Genomic DNA, 25,666 nt, shown 5'->3' with positions numbered 1-25,666 from the left:
CGTTTCTTTTTCCCCGCTGGCAATTTTGACAAGTTCTCATTGAAGTCAATGAGCCAAAGGGGCAATCTGCCGCTAAAGAGCGCCGATAATGTAATAATGCCGAGGGGGTCGAGGGTCGGGGGGTGTGGAATGGCGCCCAACAGCCCCCACTCGTCCCGACGCCACCTGATCATTGCTTGAAACCAACGGCGTCGGCCTTGCCAGGCCGCAAATGGCCGCCGGGCAATGTCGCATCTAAAAACCCTTTTTGTTTTATTTTGCCGCTTATTGTTCCACGCCGCTATCGGCGAGTCATAAAAAGGCATCGGGACACAAATGGCAAAAGAGATTGAAGCCCCCCCCCCCCCCCCCCTCGCGGCCCCTTTTTGCTGTTTGGAAATGGCGCCGTTTGCCGCTAAACAAAGCGGCTTGGGATGGAGTGTCTCGCCCGGCCGGCCGAATGTCCTTTATAATAACCAGAATGATCATACATTTCATTCATAAGCGCCTTTCCAAACTCACTTTACAGTCACGGGATATTTTTTTCTGCAGGTGAGCAGTGGCAGCCACACGCGCCAGCCTTCACTCAAATCGATAGAAAGCTAGCTAGCTAATAGACAGCTAATAATAATAAATGTTATTTATAAGGGCCTTTCAGAACTCTCAAGGTCACTTTACAGGTTCACTTTTTCTGCGGGTGAGCAGCGGCAGGCACATGGGCCAGCGTTCACTCAACCCAGAAGAAAAAACTGAAGAACAAATAAGATGACAACACAGAGAGTTCTTCATTATTCAGCATTTGGTTCCCAGAAAGTGTGTGTAAGGCGAAAAGTATGTCTTCCAAACAAGTATTTCCCATTAGAAACCATTAAAATGAGAATAATCCGTTCCCGAGTCCCCATAAAACACAAATGGGCTTGGACGCCGTACGTCATTCACAGTCAAAGTTGGGCGGACGCCGAGCGCCGACTTGCAAAACCATCGACGGGCTTCGAACGCTCGCTCAAAGACAGCAAAAGTGGCGTCGATTGGGCCCGATCTGCCATTGAGGCAAATGGCGCGGGTAACAAATGAGGCCAATCTCCACTGCGCTGTCCCGTCAATGAAAAGCCACCGCCGACGTCCATGGATTTGTTTTTCCTCCCATCGTGTAAAAGCATCGGATCGGCCCCCCTAAACCAATCACAATCCGATCCGAGTCGCAAGCTAACCTTCCAAAAGTAGCGTCCGTTTTCCATTTCAAGGTTGCACCAAGCCCCTCCCCCTGCCCCTCCCCCGACGTCCTTGGCAGAGGCGAGTCGCTAACGGAGCGTTTGGCCAACAATGTCACGGTTATGGCCGCCGTCGCCTCAATTAGCGGGCCGGTGCTAAAACACAAGAGCTCTAAAACGGCGACATCGCCGTTAACATGACGGCGGCCATAAAACTGAGTGGGCGGGGCTGCGGCTAACATTACAACGGCTCGCCGCCATCGCCCGAGCTATCAACGGCGCACGGCGAGATTCCAGCGTGGGCCGGACCACATGCGGCTCGCTTGCGCATCATCTCTAATGGCTTTTTTTTTTTTCCCCGAGCCAATCAAGTGTGACAACTTGCAAAAGTTGGACGGCCATTTTGAAGGGAAAGGACGCCGAAGCGACATCTTGGAAAAAATGATTGACGACAAATGTCTCATCGCTGTAAACCTGCAAAACACTGTCACCTTACTAACGGATACATTTTTTACTTGGGAGTGTTATTATTAGCATTATGAGCATGGTTATTATTATTAGCAGCATTATTAGCAATATTTGCATTATTGGCATTAGTATTAGCATGAACATTTTTTATTATTATTAGCAGTACAATTTTTTAATTATCATTATTATTATTAGCATTATTAGTATTATTATTATAGCAGTATTATTATAGCAGCAGTATTAGCAATATTGGCATTATTAACATTAGTATTAGCATTGTTATTATTATTAGCAGCATTATTAGCAATCTTAGCATTATTAGCATTAGTATTTGCATTAATTTGAACATGATTAGCATTATTGGCATCATTATTAGCATTTTTATTGTTATTATTATGAGCATTGTTAGTATTGTTATTATTATAGCAGCATTATTAGCACTATTAGCATTATTAACATTAGTATTAGCATTAGTATGAGCATGATTAGCATGATTATTGGAGCATTTGTCTTGGGTTTTGCTAGTTTTGCCCAAAACGTATTTTTTTTGCTACCTTCCAATATCTTCCTTTTAATGGCACGATGAATGATCTTATTTGTCAACTGATTTCCTATCGATCGCATTGATGATGGATGATTTTCGCAACAGATTTTTTCTCGGTTCTATGATTGACTTTTACATTTTTATCCCTGATCTTTCTTTTTTTTTTTTACATTACATTTTTTGTTGTTGTTATTGAACCATTTAAGAGTTTTTGGCAGATGATCTTTTTCACACATTTATTGATTTGGTTCTCCGGGGGAAAAAAATCCAGGAGGACCTAATGTGGCGTCCAGCGACTGGCGTAATAGATAATAGCGCCCCCCCCCCCACCCTCCCTCGAGACCCCCCCCACCGTTTGCATAGATTGTGTTTTTTTCTTTGCTATGGATTGCAAGCAGGGAGCTCATCATTCAGCGGCCTTCAATCCATTTACATTTAAGCACAGGTCGCCTGCACTGGGCCTAATTAGCTCCACGGCTTTCATTCGTCTCCATTCTGCCGCCGTCCATTCGTCACTTCCAAAGCGCTTTGGGGGGGAATCGTTGCGGGTAGGGTTCATCATACCCAAAAGCCGTTCAAAAGTTGACAAACGCCATAAAAATGGGAAATCGGCAGCGGAAAAGAGAGGTTGAATAGGTGCTAATGCTAAACCCTTAGCGATAGCATTGTTTTTTTTTTTTTATACTGCCCAGTCAGTTCATCTAAATATGGGCGTTAAAAGCTTTACTCTTTGTTCCACTTGGCCGTCAATCAGGAGAAATGAAATGAAATGACGCCCGTCTATCCACGTAGCAAAAGTAGGGCAAAAACATTTGGTGTAATTGGCTACTTGCCACATCATTTGCAGGCGGGAATTCTCCCTTTCCCGATCCAATGAAAATTCATCGGGAATTCTATCTGATGTCATCATGATGTTTATTAAGCGTGGATGATGCATACGGAACGGCGCGCCGCCTTGCTTAATGATGCATAAGATTAAGGCGAGGTTCTCAGCTGCGCCGCGACGTCGGGCGCGCCGGGAGTCGACGCGCCCGACGGCTAGCGGGTGAACGCCGCCCACTCTCGCCCAACCCCCCCACCCAGATTCCCGTTTCCCGACGACGTCCCGTTCCCTCTCGAGCTCACCCGCAAGTCAATAACATGGCCGTCCTGCGACGTCAAGTACGTGAAGCGTGTGGGATGGCTAATCGGCGGCTAGCGAAACACGGCGCAAATGTCAGCGTGGATCTTTTGTTCTAGAATGCCGCACCCCAAGAAAAGCCAACGGCAAGGTCAACCAGGCAATTACGAGTACCCCCAGTGATGAGGTGAGCACAAATATCTATTAGCTATCTAGCTGGCTAGCTGAGGTAGCTATCTCTTAGTTATATAGCTATCTAGCTAGCTATCTGACTTATCCTGTGACTGTAAAGTGACCTTGAGAGTTTTGAAAGGCACTTATAAATGACATGTATTATTGTTATTATTATTATTAGCTATCTATTAGCTAGCTATCTTTCTATCTATTTGAGTTGCTTCCGGGTTGAGTGAACGCTGGCGCGTGTGGCTGCCGCTGCTCACCCGCAGAAAAAAATATTCTGTGACTGTAAAGTTACCTTGAGAGTGCTTATAAATGAAATGGTTTATTATTATTATGATGATTATTATAACTAACGCCCCCACGCTGCCCTTTTCATGGCGAGAAGACGCAGCGAGCGAGCGAGAGAGAGCGAGAGGATCCGTCCCGCGTTGACCCGACCTTGACACGCGCGAGCAAAATGGCCGCCGAGGCTAATACCTCATCATCTCCACTTTGACTTTGAGCTTGCGTGCGTTTTGCCGCCATAAAACAAAAGGACAACCGCGCGGACAAACACTCGTAAACTATGACAATGAACGCAGGCAACCCCCCCCCTGCCGCCCCTCACCCACTTTTGCGCCGTGAAGGAAAGCGTGTGGTTTGTTCCGCACTGGAAATGGAATTGTAAATCCAACGCTAAAGCTAAAGCGCTCAACCGCCAACCGTTGCACATCTGGAACAGTCCAAAGCTTGGTCAAACGTCACAATCAATACATTTTCCTCCAAAGTGGACTTCAAGTCCATCTGAGCGTTCATCGCGCTAGCCGTCAAGCTAACTAGCGGCGGCGGCGGCATATTAATAGCGCCGCACGTGTCATCCGTTTCGCCTAAATGCCGCTTTGTGACCTTTTAATTACAACCCGCGCCTGTTCCTGCGCACGTGGTGTTGCTTTGCCATTTTTGACGTTTCAACGTCAACTCAGAGCGACGTTAGCCAAGTCGCTAATGGAAAACATAGCCGGACATCCGAATATAGCGCCAAGCAGGTTTTTTTTTCATGTCAGCGCCACCGCTAACCGCTATAAATGCAGTCCGGCCGTTGACCCCCATGGGCGTCGCGCAAGCTAACGGAAAGCAATAAATCTCCCCAAATGCCGACGCTACAAATCGGGTGAAATGCGGGTGAGCGAAATGTGACACCGACGCAACGCGGCGGGGGCCTTCTCCGAGGGTGACCTTTATTGTGCCGGCGTGTGGACACCTAGCGCGAATCATCCGTGAGGCGCGCTTACGACGAGGCTTCCTTGTTCTCCGTCAAGTCACACGTGAAATGACAAAATGGCGGCCGCGGGAGTGGAAAAGTGCGGGTGCGATTGAGGGTGCTGAGCGCTAACGAGCGATGTCGTAGCCCGCAAAGACAAGAAAGTGGCGCCGATGCGGATGTGAAATTGTCGCGGCTCGGAATTGAAGCGGATTTACGCGCGAGAAGAGATGGGAGACAATCTCTTTTCGTCAATAGATGCTACGCTTTCATGTTTGCGTTCAACATTTAGCTTGTAGCATCACAGACGTCATGTCACCGTGGCGACCCAGAACCAATGGTGAAAAGGACGCTTTGATCCTCTCCTCTTTCATCTAGAACTAATTCAGACAACAAAGAAGGCGCGGAAAAGTATATAGATTGAATACTATTTTGTTTCTTTGTTATTGTCTTGACTTCAAGATGGCGTCGCAAGAGTGGCTGCCTTTACAGCAGCTCTTGTATTTTGTTTTTCTACTTCTTCCTTTCCTTTCCTCTGACTTTCATCACTGTGCTGCTGTGAAACGTCAATTTCTCCACCGTGAGTCTCATAAAAGCATAAATATGTTGATGAGCAATAAAAAGCACAAGATAAAAAGTCTGGACATGTCGGATGATGCAGTTGCAAAAGTTTGCACCCCCGCTGGCGTTCCCGACCCGTCTGCTGATTTTCAGCAAATGCTCCACTTGGCTGCGCGTGAATATTTGATCAATATTAAGCAGGAGCTCCTTTGGCGTTCTTTTGATCGGGTATTAATGACGCTAGCGCGTTTGGGAGCCGCTAATTCTTTCCATTTGTCACCTTTGGACAAACGGTTCACATTATCATTTGTTATCATTAAACACGATTTTTTTAGGATTATTTTTTTGATGGAGAAACTCCTTTTTTTCCACCTCCTCCTCCTCGGAGCCTTTGCTGCCATTTGGGCCGCGATTGATATTTGGCTAATTGATTATCCCTTTGCGAGCGGCGGGCGCGTGGCACCTCAATCCTATTTTGGCGGCCATCTGGGCTGGGCAAATTGCTCCCCGGGGAGCCCCGACTTGATAGGAAGTCATTATGCCCAAGTCTTTTTGCTTCGGGGGTGTTCGGAATTGACCTGCGCCCCCCCCCCCCCCCCACCCACCCACCCACTACTGCCCCCCCCCAAAAATAAATCAACTCCATCTACTGTAGATGGAGTACACAACTAGGTTCGGTTTAGCTTACATTAGCAAGATGGCTATCTATTAGCTATCTATCCAGTTAACTAGCTAGCTATTTGATATCTATTAGCTAGCTGGCTATCTATTAATAATAATAATCCATTTCATTTCTAAGCGCCTTTCAAAACTCTCAAGGTCACTTTACAGTCACAGGATATGTTTGTCTGTGGGTGAGCAGCGGCAGACACATGCGCCAGCGTTCACTCAACCCGGAAGTAACTCAAATAGATAGAAAGCTAGCTAGCCTAGCTAGATATAGAATTTTGAGTCCCTTTTGTGCATTTTGGATTAATAGTTGCTCGGGGGGAAGATTTGAGTCAATTTCTTTGCCAGAGGCGTCACTCGTCGGCGGCCATTAGCGAGCGGCGCAGTCAAGACGAGCGCGCGTTAGCCGTTGTCGAAAAGTTAGCATGGAAGCGCCCCCCCGCGGAGCCCGCCCGAGGGAGCGGGAGTGGGGGGGAATCAATTACGGTCGTAGATCAGTCCTCATGGAGACGCTCGCGCCGCGTGCCATTAGCGCTAACGGCCTTTCTTACGCGACGGCGAGATGCTAAAACGCGCCCGGCGTGACAAAACACCAACAAAGTTCTAAACAAGAACGAGCCAGTGGCTAATTTGATGCCGTTGTCTCCGAAGCAATGAATCGGCGCAAAAGTCATCCTGCGCTATTTTAATCCCCCAAATAGCCACTCAAACGGAGGCGGGGGAGGGGGGGGGGGGGGTCTCGCTTTCAATGTGGGATTAAAGGCGCCGACAATGAACAGGAAGTGGGGATGAAAAGCGCTTGCGGAGACGCCGGCGAGGGCCCGGGGGGATTATCACAGCTTCCGTATTGCTCAAACACGGCCGACACAAGGGGGGGGGACCCTCTCCGCGGTAACTGCTGAAGAATGTCTGTAATCCCCCCCCCCCCCCAACCGCCATTGTCCAAAAATGACAATTGCACTTTTCTGATCTTTTGACGGACATGGAGAGGATATGACCCCCCCCCCTTTTTTTTTCGTGTATGTTCAGAGGGTGGGGGGGGGGGGGGGGGGGTCTGGGTTTACACAGAGAATTAGACTTAAAAGGGAGGAGAAAGTTCCTCGAAGAAGGGAAAGATACATTTTGGGTTCTTTCTGCCCCCCCCCCGGCCGGCCGGCCGACAGATGGCCTCGAAAAGGAGAAATGAGCGCAAATACGACAAGTTCAGGCAAGATGAAGGCGGCAAAAATCAAGATTTAAAACGAGGACGGACGGACGGGGGAGGGGGAGGGGTGACCCCGACGTGCTAAGGAAACAACTTATGACCAAATATGGTCGTGGTAGACAACCGTCGCGTGGCTTTCGTTAGGCCTGGCGGGCATTCAAAGGAATCAGAAGAATAAACGAAAGACGACGAGCGGGATTTATCGGGGGCAGGTTGACGTCTTCACGCGTCCACGTCAGCCTCTCAGGGGGGAAAAAAATGGCGGCGTTTACATTTTGTTATCTTTGCCCCCCTCCCCCGTTCTTCTACCTTTGCCCATAAGCAATCCCGGATAGCAAATGCAATATTCCGCCATCCCGCTCTGATTTATTTCTGGCATTATCTGCAACTATCACCCTGGCAATGGAAAGGATAGCTGGCCTGGTGGGGGCAGGGGGGGGCACAGGGGGTTGCTTTTTCGCCAGTTAAGGAGGAATGAAATGGCGGACAGAAAAAAAAATCTTCTTAAATCAAGATAAAACACTGAAATGGAAAATAAAGAGTGGCCAGAGGCCCCCCCGCAGGGGTCCCTCATGGCTAACACATGGCTAACAATTGCCCGTGTTGTCAGCAGACAGTGAGACAAGCTTTTTTTGGAGCCCCTTTTTTAATCATTCCAAATGAGAATCCAGCACATGTTGTGACAGAGATGCGCCATTTTTCTCCATTTTGGGTACGGGTGGGGGGGGGGGGGGGTTAAGGCCAGGAAATTCCATTTCAAAAGAATTGTATTACACTTCAATTCCATGTTATGAATATTTTCCTTTGGGAGCAGCGGCGTGATACAAATTTAAACAAGATAAATGGCCTCATTAATCTGCAACGTTTCTCTTCCGTTATCCCTGAAAATTAGCTTTTTTTTGTTGTTGTTGCCTTTCCTTGCCACCCGTTATTAGCTTCTTCCGCATGATTCGCTAGCCGCAAAATGGTTGCCTTTGGAAAATCCAAAGCGTGTCATGAAGTGGGAGTCGCTCTCATATCATTTATCTTTATAAACAAAAACCTTTGGATGTTGATGACGTTTTATTTGTTTCGCTAGCCGGAGGAGGGCTTGAAGGCCGACTGCGTTAGCCGCTAAAGTGTTAGCGGAAAAACTGTTAGCTCTTGTAATTTGCGCCCCAATCAAGAAAGAAATGTTCCTCGTCACGGCTACTTTGCCGCTTGAGAGGGATTCTTTTAGATGACTAAAATGGCGATTGCGTCTTTGCGAGTGGTCGCAAATCACAGAGACGCTAGCGGTAACGATGATGCTAACATTTCACGTTCCATTTTTTGCATTCTCATCATCTCGTTCAACGGCGCATGACTTTCAAACAGCAGTCGTGATTCTGGCATCGTCATCATCATCATCATCATCATCAGCCCGCTTTAGTAGGGAGGGCCATAAAGGGGGTGGCGGTGGGGGGGCTAGGTCGTTAGCGCTTTAGCATAAAAATGCCATCTTGTCTTGGACACGGGCCATGACGGGAGCGCACCATCAAAGCCGACGAGCATCCAAGACGGAGCCCGTCCCGCCGAGCCGAGCCGACGGCGGCGCCCGCCTGCGATGGGTGGTGGGGGGCTTCCGGGCCATTCAGGGCCCATTTGTAAGGCCGGCGAACAGCTGGAGCCCCGCCGTGATTGATCGGCGCGGGCCTCCGACGACTTCATTTGGGGATGAATGCAGACAAAAGCGGCGCGGCGGCGACGTCGAGTGCCGACAAACGACCTCAAGGCCCAAAGGGAGGTCCGCGCCTCCCGCTCATTAGCATTTTTATGGCCGCCGTATTTGCGTCGACAAGGCGCCCGCCATTCGCTCAGCCAACAATCACCTGCTCTTATTTGGGCCAATCCGAAAATTCACCAAAACTCAAACATCAACGCAGCGCCCCCCGATGGTCCGTTTGAAAAGCACACAAACGGCGCAGCCGCCTGTCCGTCATGCTAACGTAAGCGCGGCCAATCACATCCGGGCGCTAAACACTCTTACGGGGCCGCCAGACAAATGGAGTCGAGTCGCCCGCCAGCGCCATTTCCAAAGTGGCGGCGGCTTCTTTACGACCACTAAACAATCCGCCGTCTCACCGGAAGGGGCGTGTGCGGTTTAGGGGGAGGGGGGGGGGGCAATCTCTCGAGGCCGTGCATCAAGGTCGCCATTTTCATGATGTTAACGGCGCTTTTCGGGGCGCCATCGCCATCATCCTCGCCACTAAGGAAAACTGCTCACCGCCTTGAACGGCGCCAAAATGCCAGAATTGTACCATATATATATATATATATATATATATATATATATATATATATATTTTAATTGTACGAATTGTACGCTCTGCTCTACGCATAACAAAGTATGGCACTGAAAGGAATCGGGCAATTTGACGAATTCTTCAAACAAATTTCAGGCTTCACGAATAACGATGTATCGTACTAAATTTTGTTTGATTTTTTTTTTAAACTCTGTTACTTCCGGGTTTGAGTGAACGTTGGCGCGTATGGCTACCGCTGCTCACCCGCAGAAAAAAAAAAATATCCTGTGACTGTAAAGTGTCCTTGAGAGTTTTAAAAGGCGCTTAGAAATGAAACGTATTATTATTATTATAATGATGGGGGCGGGGTCGGCTTAGTTACAATGGCGCCTTTGGGACTTCAGCTCCCTCTAGTGGTAAGAGAAAGAAGTGCTGAATGTTACTTGGATTTCGGTTCTCTTCCCAGAATGACAAAGGATGGTCGGGCATAGTGGGGGCAACTGGGGTGGGGGAGGGGGCACGTCTTTATTATGCGTCCACGCGGACGCTGCCCGTATTGCCGCCGTGTGACTGGAAGCTGTTTGCGACGCAGGCGGTGGGCCGGGAAAGCCCCGAGGGACGCGAATAGGGTAGGGCGGGAGGGGGGGGGGGGGGGTCCAAATGGATGCCTATTTCCCCTCTTACAGGAACAAAATGGAAGATGTTTTGCGATGGTGTGACTGAGACAAAAAAAGAAGAAAAAGTGGGTTTTTGTTGGGGTGCACAAGGCAAAACTGGCCGCGTGGAAACAGGGGTGGGGGGGGGGGGTGACCTTCTGACCCCAACAAAAAGACTTTTTGGACAGCAAAGCAGCCGACTTGGAATCCAGCAGGCCAACTTTTAGCATTTTAGCATTAGCTTGAAACTCGCATCATGAAGACCGAGGGTTTTTTTTTTCTGTGCTTTTTGGGCCTTTTGGGGGTGTCTCTCTGGACTCAGGCCCGCCATTGCACGCTGATATAACATTGACATTACAGGGGGGGGGGGCACCCCAAACTCCAATATAACACCCCGTGAAATATTTTTCTGGTGTCACCCAAAAAGCAAATTTGAGGTTGGGGGGGTCTACAAGAAAAGGGGGTCCTTTAGGGTTTGTGGGGGGGGGGGGGAATAATAAAAAAAGGGGAGGCTCGCTTTAAGGGAAATGTGCAACCAGTCGTGAAATTACAGCCTTTAGTGCAACATATTGGAGCATCCAAAAATACAAACAATGGGAGAATCATTTTCAAAACCTCCCTGGGGGGGTGCAAATTACAGGAACCCCCCCCTCCCCCAATATGAAAATATACACACGAAACTGGAGATTATTTTGATGATGTATTTTTTGCATATGTTGCATCCCCCAAATGAAGGCCCCTCAACTGGGTAGCAAATCAAACGTCGAAGGAGCGATTTGGCGCCACCCGCAGGCCAACGGTGGCGCTGCGGCCTTTGCTCCTTGTGCTGGAGAGGCCGCGACCTACTCGCGGCCTGGGGCTCTTCCAACGTTTCAGCCACCCCCCCCCCCCCCCCCCCGTCTACTTTTTCGTTTCGATGTAGCGTTTCTTCTGACAAGATTTTGGAGGTATTTATTTTTATTCGGTTTATAAAAGAGCGGACATAAATATCCGAGTGCTGTTTTAGACAATTTCTATGGCGTGAAATGAAATCGTGAAAAATTCAAATATGACCTGGAATCAGACGACCGAATATTCGGAATAATGACGTCATCTTTTAGCGACATTTATTTTGGAATCTTTCGTTGCACACAGTAAATAAATCTTGATTTTTTATTTATGACAGGTGATTTTTATTTGTGAGGAAGCGTGAAGGGTTTTATATATATATATATATATATATATATATATATATATATATATATATATATATATCATCACTTTGCTGCTGTGAAATGTAAATTTCTCCACTGTGAGACTAATAAAGGCATATCCAATCCAATCCAATCCAATATTATATTATTATATGCAAGACAAGCATATTTGATTTTGTGATTATATTGTATTTATTATAGTACCCATGCTTGTCTGTGACTGAAGTGTTCTTGAGAGCTTTGAAAGGTGCTTAAACTGTAATGTATTTATTATTATTGTTATTATTGTTATTATTATTATTATTATTATTATTATTATTATTATTATTATTATGACTGAGGTAACCGGACACTCCATTCCATCAAGCCATTAACAACCATCACAAAGGTAAATAAAATTACTTTATTGTACAGTACAGTTTATTTCTTTAATCATAATACTATAGCACATTCATTATATATAAAATAAGGTATATTTTGTGTAGTTTTAAGGCTTCGAAAATTAGAAAGTAGAAAATTATGTTTTGTGGGGAACGGATTATTCTCATTTTAATGGTTTCCTATGCAAAATTAATGTTTGGGAAAGGCACTTTTCGCCTTACACACTCTGTCTGGGAACCAATTAGGTTCGTAAGACAAGGTCCCACTGTACTATTATTATTATTATTAAAACGGTGCTAAATAATACACAAACCTTTAGCACGTCAATCACCATGAAAATGTCTTCCTGATGGCCAAATATGATTTTTTTTTTTAGCCCCGCCCCCTCATCAAATGATACATTTAACCGATTTTAGCTCCATTTTGGGACTATAAATATCGAAATCTAAAAATCCACCATGCATTAATGAAGGTTTTGAATCTAAAAATGCTTGCTGATCAACAGCCTTGCGTTGAGGCCAAAATAATGTGCAGAGATTCATTTGAGCGTCAATATTTTTCCATTTTTCATCCATATTAATTTTTCCGATATTTGATTGGCTGTTGTGAGATTCCTTATTTGGACGTGATGCACTTCCTGCTTTTCTCATCGGGACTTTTTTTTTCCGCGTGTGCGTTGGCACGTCCAGCCTTTTGTCTGACAAATGAAGCACTAGGGGGGTGATACAGCGGAGGCGGGAGGGGGGGGGGGATACTCGTCTTGTCTCTTTTAGAGGCGCGTCGGCTTCATTGCCGCTGTCAAACCTCCACGGGAGCTGCGCCGGAAGGGGGTGTTGGGGGGGGGGTCGCCGAGAACAACATCCGAACCGAAGCGAGCACCCACCGGAGCGCCTTCTTTTCGGTACTGAACCCCAAAGGGGGTCTGGGGGGCGGCAGGGGGGCGTGCGACGCACCTGCCAGCCCCTGGAGCGGACTTCACCCCGGCGAGCGAGGCAACTTTGATCCCGAGGACCGGGCGGTAGGGGTCAAAGTTCGCCCTCACCTGAGATTCCATTTTTAAAAAATATTCTTCTTCTTCCTATTTTTGGGGCTATTGGGCGACACGGCGGCGGCTCGGGTCGATTTCTTTTCTCTCCGATGGATATTCAGTGCAAGGCGGACCCCTTCGCCGCCATGCACCGTAAGTATACCCCCCCCTCCCCCACGCACCCCAACGCCGATTTCACCCCGATTTTTCAATGATTAACTTGCGTAAAGACGCGCGTCGAAGTCAAATGATCAACAATTAGGGGAGGGGGCGATTTACATCAACATTTATGACTCTGTTAGCAAGCGCAATTTCCTCTGATTGGAATTAGGGACGGATGTTGTATTTTTTTTTTTGGGGGGGGGGGTTGCCCACTCCCACCTCCACCTTCTGCATTGTATTGTGAGGTCTTGAAGAACCCTTCATCCGGGAACGTTAAGGTGCAAAAAGGGGGCACGAAGATGTTGCGATTGGATGGAAAAGTTGTTTTTTTTTTTTGGGGGGGGGGGGGTGACTGAAAAATAGGAAGAAATAGGAAGCCCTTATAATCAATTGCAATTATTGGAAAAGAGTGTTTTTTTCCCCCTGTAACTACGTTTTTTTGGTTATGTTGGGGGCGGGGGGGGTGTCACGTGGCCTTCTTCCAAAATGCGAGCGAATTTCAAGCGACTGAAATGTGACGGCTTTTATGTAATGTCAGTCCCTTTTTGTTGCTGCCGCTGTTGTCTCCCACGTAGGGCACGGGGGGGTGAACCAGCTCGGCGGGGTCTTCGTCAACGGAAGACCCCTCCCGGACGTGGTGCGCCGGCGCATCGTGGAGTTGGCCCACCAGGGGGTTCGACCCTGCGACATTTCACGGCAGCTGCGCGTCAGCCACGGTTGCGTCAGCAAGATCCTCGGCAGGTACGCCGAAGACCCCCCCAACAACCCCCCCCCCACTTTTTTTTCTTGAAAAGGGCAAAAAATGCCATCGTTGATGCAATTTTATGCATTTGTTCTCATTGGGTTTTTTAATGTTCGGGGGGGGGGGGGGCTCCTAAAAGCGAATCGGTGCACTCGATGTCGCCTAAAGAAACGAAATTTGCACGTTCGTCGCGTAATTTATTGACGTCATATTTATTCGGGGGATTTTGTTGTCATTAAAAAAGAACTTTTTTTTTGCAGTCTTTCGAAACATTTGTCGTTTTTTTCCCCCGTCGATGCTTTGGTAGCCATTTTTGTCCATAAATGAGCATTTGAATGCATTTTTGGGGCTCGTCCGGCAGGTACTACGAGACGGGCAGCATCAAACCGGGCGTGATCGGAGGCTCCAAGCCCAAAGTGGCGACGCCGAAAGTGGTGGACAAGATCGCCGACTACAAGAGGCGCAACCCGACCATGTTCGCGTGGGAGATCCGCGACAGGCTGCTGGCCGAGGCCGTCTGCGACAACGACACCGTGCCCAGCGTCTCTTCCATCAATCGGTGAGAGCGACGCCGCCGCAGCCGCGCACCTCCTTCTCGCCAATGTCTTGTCGTCGTCGTTAAAAACAGAGATTCTTTTTGCGGCCGAGGGGCAAAATCGGAACTTCGGATTGGACCGCCTTGTGTTCCTAATATTTTGACCCTGCTGGTTTGAAGCCACGACCCCCCCCCGCCCCCTTTCCCCCAATCAAGTCATCCTATGAGGAACCCCCCACCCCTCTGGTAGTCAAGGGGGGGGGGCGTCCAGCAAAATGGAGCTTGACTATATTCAATCGGGAAATAAGTGGGAGGGGCTTAAGTACAAAGTCATTGACTAATTTTGCTGCGTTCAAATATTTTGCCTACGTCATCCTGCTACCAAAAAAGGGGTGGGGTTGCTTGGTGTCATAATCACATTCAATCGAACATAACATATGGAGAGGGACTAAATATTAAAAATGACGCTCAGGATACAACCCCCCCTCCCCCCCCAAAAAAAAAAAAAAAACCCGTAGGATGCACTTTAAGATAGAGATGAAGCGGATGGGGGGGGGGGGGCACTGCAGCAGCTGATGGTGGTCCCTCAAGCAATCAGAGATCGATAGAAAGGCGACAAGGCAGCTCAATATGTTTTTTTTTCTTCAGATTCGTGCAGTAGCTTGGGGGGGCTATTTTCGAGAAAACACCAGTAAAGAAACACAAAACACCCCGCCCCCCCCCACCACCACCACCACCACCAAAAATATACGTTTTTGGCTCAGGCAGAAACCAGGCCTTGAATGTGACGTCAGACTTGGGGGGGGGGGGGTCAATAATATCATAGATGACTATTTGACATCAATATATTGTGCAGCATATTATTTTCCAGTGGAAATAACAAACCAATTCGAGCTAAATGATGACACACGCACACGTGCGCGCGCGCGCCTGCTGAAGAAGTGGACTTAAGGCGCACTCTTCCATAGAGGCATTCCATTTGAATGAGTTGATGGGCGAGTGCGCGCGCGCATTTTAAATAAGAAAGGCCAGCAAGAACATTCATTTCATGCTCTGTGCTCGCTTCAAAAGAAAAAAACGCCAATGATACGATCAATGAAAAATGGATATATTAATTAATGTCATTAAAAAAAGACTCCCTTTTTCAATTCCAATTAAATATTTCAAGTTAGGGGGTCTCTTTTTTGTTTAGGTAAGAAAATTGAATCGAGAAGAGTTTTAATTCCAGATGAGGCTTTCAGCTCTTATTTTGGAGGCCGCCGGAAGGGCTTTTGCTAGCCCAAAAAGCTAAATTATAGCTGCCATTTTGGACAATTTACAGGAAAAAAAGAATATATATTATATGGAAGGATAGAGAGACAGATCTAGATAGATACAGATATATAAATATATGTATATAAATATAAAAAAAGCACAGTGCTAGCCCAAAAAGCTAAATTATAGCTGCCATTTTGGACAATTTACAGGAAAAAATACATGGCTGGATAGAGACATAGATAGACATATATCTAAAAATATAGATCTAGATAGATACAACTATATAAATATCTGCATATAAATATAAAAAAAGGACAGTGCTAGCCCCAAAAGCTAAATTATAGCTGCCATTTTGGACAATTTACAGAAAAACAAAAGAAAAAAATACTGTATATGGATGGATGGATGAATGGATAGATAGACACAGATAGACATAAATCTAAAAATATAGATCTAGATAGATACAGACATATTAATATCTGTCTGCCAATATAAAAAACGTACAGTGCTAGCCCAAAAAGATACATTTTGGACAATGTACAGAAAAAAATATACTGTATATAGATAGATAGATAGATAGATAGATAGATAGATAGATAGATAGATAGATAGATAGATAGATAGATACTGTATATGGATGGATAGACATAGATAGACAGATAAAAAAAATATAGAATTAGATCGATATACTCTATAAACATCTGTATATAAATATAAAAAAAGCACAATGCTATCCCAAAAAGCTAAATTATAGCTGCCATTTAGAAAGAAAGAAGTATATAGAGATGGATAGACATACATCTAAAAATACAGACCTAGATAGCTCCAGATATATAAATATAGATATTGCTAGATATCGAAATAGCGCAAGCAGGTTAAAAGTGACGCGGCGACCAATCATCGTACATCTTATGAGATCCGCCTGTCAGAAATAATCCAAACGATGTATTCAGCAAAAAATAATATGAATAAACGGTGCCTTGTTTGTCACAGTGACTTTGGAATGATGTGATGTGAAGGGGTCAATTTGACCCGTTTGCATATTTTTGGACTAAAGTACTCTATATCCTTTCTTTTTTTCTTTTTTCAAAAGAGTTAGAAAATATCCCCATGGGATAAAAACTATGCGGTCAACTATTTCTGTCATGTCAGAATTAGTTGTTACTGATGTCAGCCATTAGTTGATTTTTACATACGGGTAAAAATGACCCATAATATAATCAAGGTGATTTTTTTTTTTTTTTTGGTCAACATAATATGAAGGTTAAATATTGGATTGTTCTAAAAAAATGAGATGCAGGAAGTGCAAATGACGCTCCACTTTCTCGCTCAGACGGAACGAATGTGAAGGCGGCCTGCAAAGAGAAAGGGGCCTGCTGATGGGGGGGGCTAGCGGCTAGCGGCTATTGCTTTCCTGTCAGCTGTAATTTATCGCTAAGCCTTTGCATCCCGTTGGGCCTCATTGAGGACTTTGGCGTTGGACGAGGCCTCACTTGCACCGATGCGCTCGGGGGCTTCCACATTTCCCTTTTCCGCAGGATCATCCGAACCAAAGTGCAGCAGCCCTTCCATCCGTCGCCCGACGGGGCGTCCCTGGCGACGGCGGGCCATACCATAGGTGGGGCGCGCCGTCGTTTTTGTCAGCGGACTGGCAGCGGGTTTTGATGAGTTGTCCCACCCTCCCCGTCCGTCCCCGTCCCCTTGTCAGTGCCAAGCGCGGCGTCTCCGGCAGTCAGCAGCGCCTCCAACGACCCCGCCGGGTCATACTCCATTAACGGCATTCTGGGTATTCCGCCATCCAACGGCGAAAAGAGGAAAAGAGACGAAGGTAGGCTACGTTTAGCAAAACAACAACAACAAAATGGCCGCGGAGGTTCGCCAGTGGGGGGTTGGTCTTGACCCAAAGGCTTCCCCCATGTGCTCCAGGTCCATTTAACTCATTCACTGCCATTCCCCAATTTATTCAGGAATTGAAAATAGGACGTAGAGCGCCATTCCCGAATTGGTTCGAGTTTTGTTTTTGTCTTGCTTGGGTGCAGATAAAGCACTGGCCAGACCTCTATTCTCTTCCACAAGGGTGCAGCATTTCCCTTTATCCTACGTTTGCGCTTCAACTGTTGTTAAAGCGCTATAGAAACCAATAGGGATGTATTGCATTGTATCGAACTAGCTGGCTAGCTATTTATTAGCTTTCTATCTATTTGAGTTATTCCGGGTAAAGTGAACGCATGTGGCTGCCGCTGCTCACCCGCAGAGAAACCGATCATGTGACTGTAAAGTGACCTTGAGAGTTTTGAAAGCCGCTTAGAAATGAAATGGATTATTATTATTATTATTTTGAGTATGAGTATATGAGTATGATTATGATTATTATTAAAGGTAATATTCTGTGGGTCATGGAATTCGAGTGACAATGACAAAAACCCTGGCACTCGAGCGGACACATTTTTCCGCTACTCATCTTTTGTTGCCATGGCGATGTTTTGAGGTGATCTCTATTGCGCAACCCCGAAAGTCAGCATCATTCCTTCCTCGCGTCACTCCAGCTTTTAATTTGAAGGCGCGACCTCCACTCTTGCAATAAATCTTGAGGGAAGCCACGAAAGGCCTTTGGATAATGACGTGTCAAAGATGATGTAGCAGACCACCACTGAAGAAATCCTCCTGGAACTTCAATGGCTGCTCCATATTAGCGTAGCGCTGGCTACAGTCAGTAAACGCCGCCGCCGCTGGTGCATTTCCTCGCCGCGAGGCCTCATTTAACTCGCTAAATCGGGCGATGATTACGTCCAGAGTCGTTATCGAGCGCAGAAGCGTGAGGGGAAAAAAAACACGTTGCGTAGCTTGGCGCCGGCCAGTGCGCGACCGTGTGGCGGATTTTTGAGACACGGGGGTCAAAAAGAGCCGTTAGCGCATGAAAAATGTCGCGAAAGAGCGTTCATCTTTTACTCATTGCAAATATGACGTACAGCGCCATTCCCAAATTTGTTCGGGATTTGGTTTTTCATGCTTGAGTGCCGATAAAGCGCTGGTCAGACATCTGGCTATGTTTTTTTTTCCTTTCCCACAAGGGGGCGTCATTTCCCCGTTTTCCATCTTCAGCAGTTGTTAAAGTGCTATAGAAACCAATATGTCTTGTATTTTGTACAGCCGCCCCCTTTTCAAGCTCATATAACTCCAGACCCATATAGCTTAGGAATTAACTCCTTTCTGATAAAAGAAGAGAGTCTAAGGTTTCTTCCGCTGTTTTGAATGTTTATGTAGTCCTAAAACTCAATATTCTGTGGCAATGACAAAAACCTTGGCACTGGAGTGGACACTTTTTGGCAGATTGTCTAGCAATGAATGAGTTAAACAAGGATCAAAGCCTTCATCTGGGGCGGGCGGGGCCTCTAAGCATGGAAAATCCCCAAAGTCGACAAGAGTCATTGGAGACCAAAAAAAAAGTTACATTGATGCCAAGATGGCTTTTGTTAGCGTTGGGAAGTATCCTGCTCACTACTCCTTGGCGCAAAGGCGGGCGGTACGCGTGCCGACTGTGGCTCTCTCTGCTCGTAGATGGCTCAGATGGCCCAAACGGTGATTCTCAGGGTAGCGCCGAGACTTTACGGAAGCACCTGAGGGCCGACGCCTTCACCCAGCAGCAGCTGGAAGCGCTGGACCGTGTCTTTGAACGCCCCGCCTACCCGGACGTCTTCCCGGCGTCCGAGCACGTCAAACCCGAACAGGTTGGTGGTCTTTCTCGCTCCTTCAACTGCGCCCGCTAGGGGCCCGTGACGCCAGTTCACTCAACCCGGAAGTAACTCGCCTAGAAAGCTAGCTAGCTAATAGATAGCTCACAGATAGCAAGCTAGGCCTTCACTCAACTCGAAAGACACTCTGATAGAAAGCTAGCTAGCCAATAGACAGCTAATTCAATAACTAAGTAACTCAGATAGAAAGCTAGCTAGCTAATAAATAGCTAACAGATAGCTAGCTATGCCTTCACTCAACCCGGAAGTTACTCAGATAGAAAGCTAGCTAGCTAATAGATAGCTCACAGATAGCAAGCTAGGCCTTCACTCAACTCGAAAGACACTCTGATAGAAAGCTAGCTAGCCAATAGACAGCTAATTCAATAACTAAGTAACTCAGATAGAAAGCTAGCTAGCTAATAAATAGCTAACAGATAGCTAGCTATGCCTTCACTCAACCCGGAAGTTACTCAGATAGAAAGCTAGCTAGCTAATAGATAGCTCACAGATAGCAAGCTAGGCCTTCACTCAACTCGAAAGACACTCTGATAGAAAGCTAGCTAGCCAATAGACAGCTAATTCAATAACTAAGTAACTCAGATAGAAAGCTAGCTAGCTAATAAATAGCTAACAGATAGCTAGCTAGGCCTTCACTCAACCTGGAAGTTACTCAGATAGAAAGCTAGCTAGCTAATAGACCTTTGGTCACAACAAGACGCGTTCAAACGTCACATGGGCGGCGTTAAAAAATACGTCCTAATTGAGAGCGTTTTCATTCGACTGCGATCACGATGAATTAGGCGGGCGATAAATCAGGGCGACGGGCGTCACCTCATTTGCGGCTAATTAGCAAAAAGTGATTTCTACGGGGAAGATCAATGGCAAAAGCAATTGGAAATGACTCGCAATCACAAAGAGTGTCAGGGAGGGGATTTAAGGGGGGGGGGGGGGGGGGACTTAAAAAAAATCCAGAAAAATGCGTTTTCATTTAAGGCAATATTAATGGGAGCGCTTCCCCTTTGGCTCACGCCCCCCCCCCCCCTTCCCCATGCATCCCTATTAGCCAAGTGTCTGGATGACGCATTAAAAAGCCATTGTGGCCACGGGCCCCTCCCACACTTCTGCCTGCCATGTGCTCATCCAGCCCCCCCCCCCCCATCTGCATGAGAAAAACGCCTGCCCAACAGAGCCGAACATCCCACCCATGTGCCAGCCAACAGTTGGAGGCGGCAATTTGAGTTGAGGGGAGATAGCAGTGGACTAGGGGGGGGGGGGGGGGTTTGCGGGGAGGGGGTCTAGGGGCGTAGGACCCCTTCCACACCCCTCCGAACCATGGGATCAAGGCCCACAGAGACACAACCGGGCCACGGACAGCTTTTGTCCCACTCCGGAAGTCTCATCTTATTAAGTAAGGTAGGGGGGGTCTGTGAGGGGGGGGGGGCACTGCAGCAGCTGCTAGCAAAATATAGCAAATAATACAGAAAGTCACATTTTTAACATTTAGCCTCAAGAAAAAACGATTTTCATGCAAATTAAATTTCTGGACCCGCGTGACACCGGATTTGGCCCAAAAATGGCACCTGCATGCACGGGAGGGGGTCTTGTTGTCAGGTTGCGTAACGCCTCCGTTGTGCCCCCCCCTCAGGCCAATGAGTACTCGCTGCCCGGCCATAATTCCAACATGGACGAAGTCAAGCCCAACGCCAACGCGGAGCTGCCGCCTGGCGTGTCGCAAAGGTACCCCGGAGGTAAGATCCAGACAGACCACCACCCCCCGATTGGCCATAATCAAGTCAACCCCCCACCCCCAAAAAAAAATAAATATTGACAACATTTCGACGGCAAAGTAAGTGGATTAATCGTCACTAATTTTGCACGAATTGACGCATTAAGGTGGCCTGTGAGGTGCCTGATTTTTTTTTTGGGTGTGGAATGGCAAAGTGGCTGAGGGCGGTTGGGGGCCTTTTGTGGGCCGCTTATCCTATTAAGGCGCTTGAAAAGGAGGCCAGGCCATTGTAGCCAACATCGAAATTCATCTCGTCTTCTCTCCTTTTTGCTCCTCAGTCGCTTGTAAATCGTCCCACTTAGCCCGCTGAGACCCCCCGCCGACCCCCGAGCCCCTCGAGGATAATTGCATATTGTCAGCTCATTTCTATGGCGGAGATGGAAATTTTCTTTGATGAATCTCATCCAAGGTGCGCCATCTTCCGCTTCAAATTCAAATGGGCTCCGTTTGAAAAAGACTATTTACGCCCCCCCCCCCCCCCACAGGAGTCAATAGCGAGATAGGTTCGATACGACCGATTGTCCACAAGTTCCTGATCTGAGCTGTTTTTCTTCACGTCAATCTCGGGCGAGTTTGAAACTACTTGAATGATGCAAGAGGGGAGGGGGGGGGGCCTGAAAAGGACGTTAAGGGAGGGGGGGGGCAATGACAGCAAAGAAAAGTTTGTTTTTCGGATGATTAGCACAAGCGACTTTCAGCTTGCTTTTGGGGATTTGCAGTCATTTGGCATTCTTGACTCCCTTGGAAGTAATTACGATGCTGGGTGGATGGGGGTCCCCCCTCCCCCCCTTTTTTTTCTTGGCTTGAGAACGGCTGAAAAAATGGAGGTCGAAAATTTGCGGGCGTTGTCCTCGTCACGCTCGACTGGCGGGCGTGCGAATGCTAATGGCCTCGCGCCGCCGCTGCCAAATGCCGATGAAGTTTTGCCGCCGCGCGAGAAACTTTTCGTCTTTGCAAAATTGTCTTGACGCCGCCGACTTTTTGGCGGGTGTCGAACGTCTGAATGGCTCGTTTAAATCTCGTTTCCGACGTCGCCAAAAATTGCCATGATCATCTCATTTTTTCCCTTTTGATCATTTTGGACGTTCTAACGTGGCGGACATGTTTTCCGCTGTGCTCAGGTCGCGACATGGCCACCACGACATTACCCGGGTACCCCCCACACATCCCCCCCACCGGGCAGGGCAGTTACCCGACTTCCACGCTGGCAGGGATGGTTCCTGGTAAGTCGCCATGACAACATGGACAAAATGGACGCCGGCTCCGTTTTCGCTCGCTTTTATGCCGAAATGACGTTTTTCAAAGATGCATAAGTAGCAAACACCCGGGTAAAAACCAACAAGATGCTCAACAAGTCGCGGTTGCGATTGCTTGACTGCTAACTGTTCACCAATATCAAGTCCCGGATGGGATTTGCAGGACTTGCTATCTGGCTAGCTATCGAGCAAGCTATCTATTTGCTATTATCTGTCTCGTTGGCTATATATTAGCTATTAGCTATGTATTTGGCTAGCTATCTAGCTATTAGCTATATATTAGCTAGCTTTCTATGCATTTGAGTTACTTCCGGGTTGAGTGAACGCTGGCACGTGTGGCTGCCGCGGCTCACCCACAGAAAAACTTCTCCTGTGTCTGTAAAATGACCTTGAGAGTTTTTGAAAGGCGCTTAGGAATGAAATGTGTTATTCTTATGATTACGATGACTGCAATCCACACCTCCGCATTGTGGCCACATTGCGGTTGTCGCGCGACGTTCCGGCTCATTGGCCGCGCACGCCAGGAAAGAGATTGAGTGCCGCGCGCCGAACGCTGCCAAAGCAAAGCCATTCCTCAGCCGCTTCGTATAAACCACGCCCTTTATTGTCTCGTAAAGGGAGGGCGAGGCGTCGAGGCGCCGCTCGGCGCCCGTGAAAAAGCGCCCGGCGCAGATTGATGGCGGCGAATCCACAATGTATGCATGAAAGGCTTTATTTGTATGAGTCGACGGGCTGCGAATTAAAAAGGGGCCAAGGGGCATAAAGGGGATGCGGAAAGGCGGGCTACGTGTCACCTCCCGTATTGGGGCGCCATTTTGAGCGATTGAACTGAAAGAAGACATTCGGCGCCTGAACGATCACGCGTGGATACGCGTTAGCAGCCGTGGGCAAAGTGCTTGATTTGCGGGTGCTTTGCAGGGAGCGACTTTTCGGGGACCCCCTACAGTCACCCGCAGTACACGGCCTACAACGACGCTTGGCGATTCAGCAATCCGCCCTTACTAAGTGAGTACGCGGCGCTAAAGCGCTTGCTAGCGGTTTGGTTTTTCAGTCCGTGTTTGAAAGCGCCGCCTTCCTTCTTCTGTTAACTTTTAGGTTCCCCTTATTATTATAGCGCCGCGTCCAGAGGCTCCGTCCCGCCCGCCGCCCGAGCCTATGAGCGTCCCTAGTTACCATGGAAACCAAATGGGCCCGCGGGACCGTCACCTCAGCCTCCGGATTTGAGCACAGACAACTCACACCGCCAGGCCTCTCTTTTTGGCCGTTTTTTCGCTCTCTTTTATTCTATTTATTATTTTTAACTTGCTGAAAGTTGCATAAAAGTGAGAGGAAAAAACAAAACAAAACAAAAACACTTGAACGAGCCACAGTGGAGCAAAACTGTCCATTCCTTTGCTTGGCAGCTCTCGGCAGGGACTGTTTGGGGCCGCCCACCGCCTCCATTTTTTGCCCCCCCTTCCCGCCTATTTCTCCTCCCACCAGACGAGACGGCGACATATTGATCCATCATCCAACATGGCGGAATGACCGCTCTGTGATACACAATCAACGACTTTGAAGAAAAAGAAATGCCCATTGATACAGATTATGATGATGATTATTATTATTATTATTATTGATGAAAAGGTTTCTTCAGACGTCATCTGTCCTTCTTTGAAAGTGTCAGACGTTTTGCTTCTCATCCAAGTGGCTTCGTAAGCGAACTATTTTTTTGCTGGTATTATTTTTTTCTAAGACCGGAGTGTTGTCGGATCCCGCAGGAATCCGTTGATGCAAACGCGCTTTCGGTTTTTGCACTTAAAGCGACGCGCCTGGACAACATGCGAAAAATACGCAAATGAGAAATGACAAGAAAAAAAAAAGATGGCCGGCCATGCCTTAAAAAACAAATTCAAAACCTTCTGCATCTTTTTTATGATGATGATGATTATTATTATTTATGGGCATGAATGTAGTTTCCAACTGCCAAAGATTTTTGGTTGTTGATTTCCAGGCCGCCCGTCACCGAGATTGCCGTCATGAATACCATCCGACTTACGACCGGTTCGACTTACAACCACGACCTCCAGACCCTATTAAAAAAAAAATGTAATTCTACGCCTGGCACCGCAACGCGTTAGCAGGGCGGCAACGCGTACACCAATTTTGGCCAGCCAGCTAGCATCTCACTCGCACAGCAATCGACCGTGTGATGGCACCAGAGGGGGTAGTTTGCCAGTCATTTAGCCTCAGTGTCTCTATTCAACATTTTGAATGGATTTCAACTTACGACCATTTTGACTTACGACCGTTTGGTCGGAACGGAACCCGGTCGGTCGTAAGTCGGATGTTACCTGTATTCGGATGATTATTTTTCACGTTTGAGTCGCACGCTTCTAACGAAGGCCAATCGTAAACGTTCTATGCAGCGCCGACGCTCCTCCTTTGCAAATGAAGTTCTTCAAGGTACAGTGGGCGGAGTTTATTTCATCGGCGTCAAAACAACTTCATGTAAATACAGGCAAGCGTGAATTTCATATTTGTGGGTTTTTTCATGACACTTGGATAAGAATCACTTAAAAATCTTTGGCCCAAAACTAAATTAACTCATTGACTGCCAGACCATGTGCCAAAATGTGTCCACTCCAGTGCCAGGGTTTTTGTCATTGTCACTCAAAGTCTAGGGCCCATCGAATATTGAGTTTTTAGGAATACATAATAAACCTTCAATCCAGTATTAGAAACCTTAGACTCTCTCGTTTCATCAGACAAAAAGAGTTAATTCCTAAATATATGGCTCTGGAGTTATGTGAGTTTGAAATGGGGCGGCTGTCCAAAATATGATACATGTTGATTTTGATCGTGCTTTAACAACAGCTGAAGCTGGAACAAAGCGTTTTGAAAGGCGATTAGAAATGTCATGTATTATTATTATTATTATTTATTAGCTGGCTAGCTAGCTGTGTATCTGGCTGGCAAGCTATCAATCTGTATGTCTGTTAGCTATATTTCTAGATAGCTATTAGCTAGCTAACTTTCTATCTATTTGAGTAACTTCCGGGGTGAGTGAATGCTGGTGCGCGTGGCTGCCGCTGCTCACCCACAGAAAAACTTATCTTGTGACTGTAAAGTGACCTTGAGAGTTTTGAAAGGCGCTTTGAAATGAAATGGATTATTATTATTATTATTATTATTATTATTATTATTATTATTATTATTATTATTATTATTATTATAACATGGACAAAAAGGGAAATGCTGCCCCCTTGTGGAAAAGACAAAACATTGCCAGAGGTCTAACCAGTGCTGTATCGGCACCCAAACATGAAAAAACTACAATTTTAATTAATTGGGGAATGGCGGTGAATGAGTTAAGAGGCTGAAATGGCGACGCGGTTGAAAATGTCGGCGTCTAACGAGCCTGTTTGGAGGCAAACGAAGCGACTCGGAATGTTTTCGCCGATGCGGATCAGCAAGCAGCCAATCAAGTGTTTAACCCCCCCACCGTTTTTTTTTTT

General features: G+C 47.1%; 2 protein-coding genes across 6 annotated transcripts in view; one reads left to right on the top strand and one right to left on the bottom strand.

Moving 5' to 3' along the window:
* fbxl15 (F-box and leucine rich repeat protein 15) overlaps window positions 1-25,666 on the bottom strand; it is a 48,073-nt gene that overhangs the window by 12,787 nt on the left and 9,620 nt on the right. Inside the window, exon 6 of one of the 3 annotated variants that reach the window (XM_089015577.1) lies at window positions 17,150-17,175. The exons of the other annotated variants lie outside the window; for them this stretch is intronic. Within the exon in view, the coding sequence (XP_088871703.1) occupies window positions 17,165-17,175 (11 nt within the window). The 3' untranslated portion in view covers window positions 17,150-17,164. Of the gene's footprint in view, window positions 1-17,149; window positions 17,176-25,666 lie in introns of those variants that run through there. 3 annotated transcript variants of the gene reach the window in all.
* LOC148887851 (paired box protein Pax-2a-like) lies at window positions 12,497-24,685 on the top strand. Of its 3 annotated transcripts, none has more exons than XM_089015571.1 (10): window positions 12,497-12,850; window positions 13,435-13,600; window positions 13,963-14,160; window positions 16,932-17,011; window positions 17,102-17,221; window positions 18,952-19,121; window positions 20,773-20,875; window positions 22,035-22,136; window positions 23,088-23,174; window positions 23,284-24,685. In XM_089015571.1, the coding sequence occupies exons 1-10, from the start codon at window positions 12,808-12,810 to the stop codon at window positions 23,391-23,393; spliced, it is 1,179 nt and encodes a 392-aa protein (XP_088871697.1). In that variant the 5' UTR covers window positions 12,497-12,807; the 3' UTR covers window positions 23,394-24,685. The 3 variants fall into 3 exon arrangements, with proteins under 3 accessions (XP_088871697.1, XP_088871698.1, XP_088871699.1); XM_089015572.1 differs by having other exon boundaries at window positions 23,265-24,685; XM_089015573.1 differs by lacking the exon at window positions 20,773-20,875 and having other exon boundaries at window positions 23,265-23,396.

Source organism: Hippocampus bargibanti, linkage group LG15 (assembly GCF_051943395.1).
Source record: "Hippocampus bargibanti isolate YZ-2025 linkage group LG15, ASM5194339v1, whole genome shotgun sequence".
Lineage (NCBI taxonomy): Eukaryota > Metazoa > Chordata > Actinopteri > Syngnathiformes > Syngnathidae > Hippocampus > Hippocampus bargibanti.
This window is presented reverse-complemented; position numbering and strand designations above follow the sequence as displayed.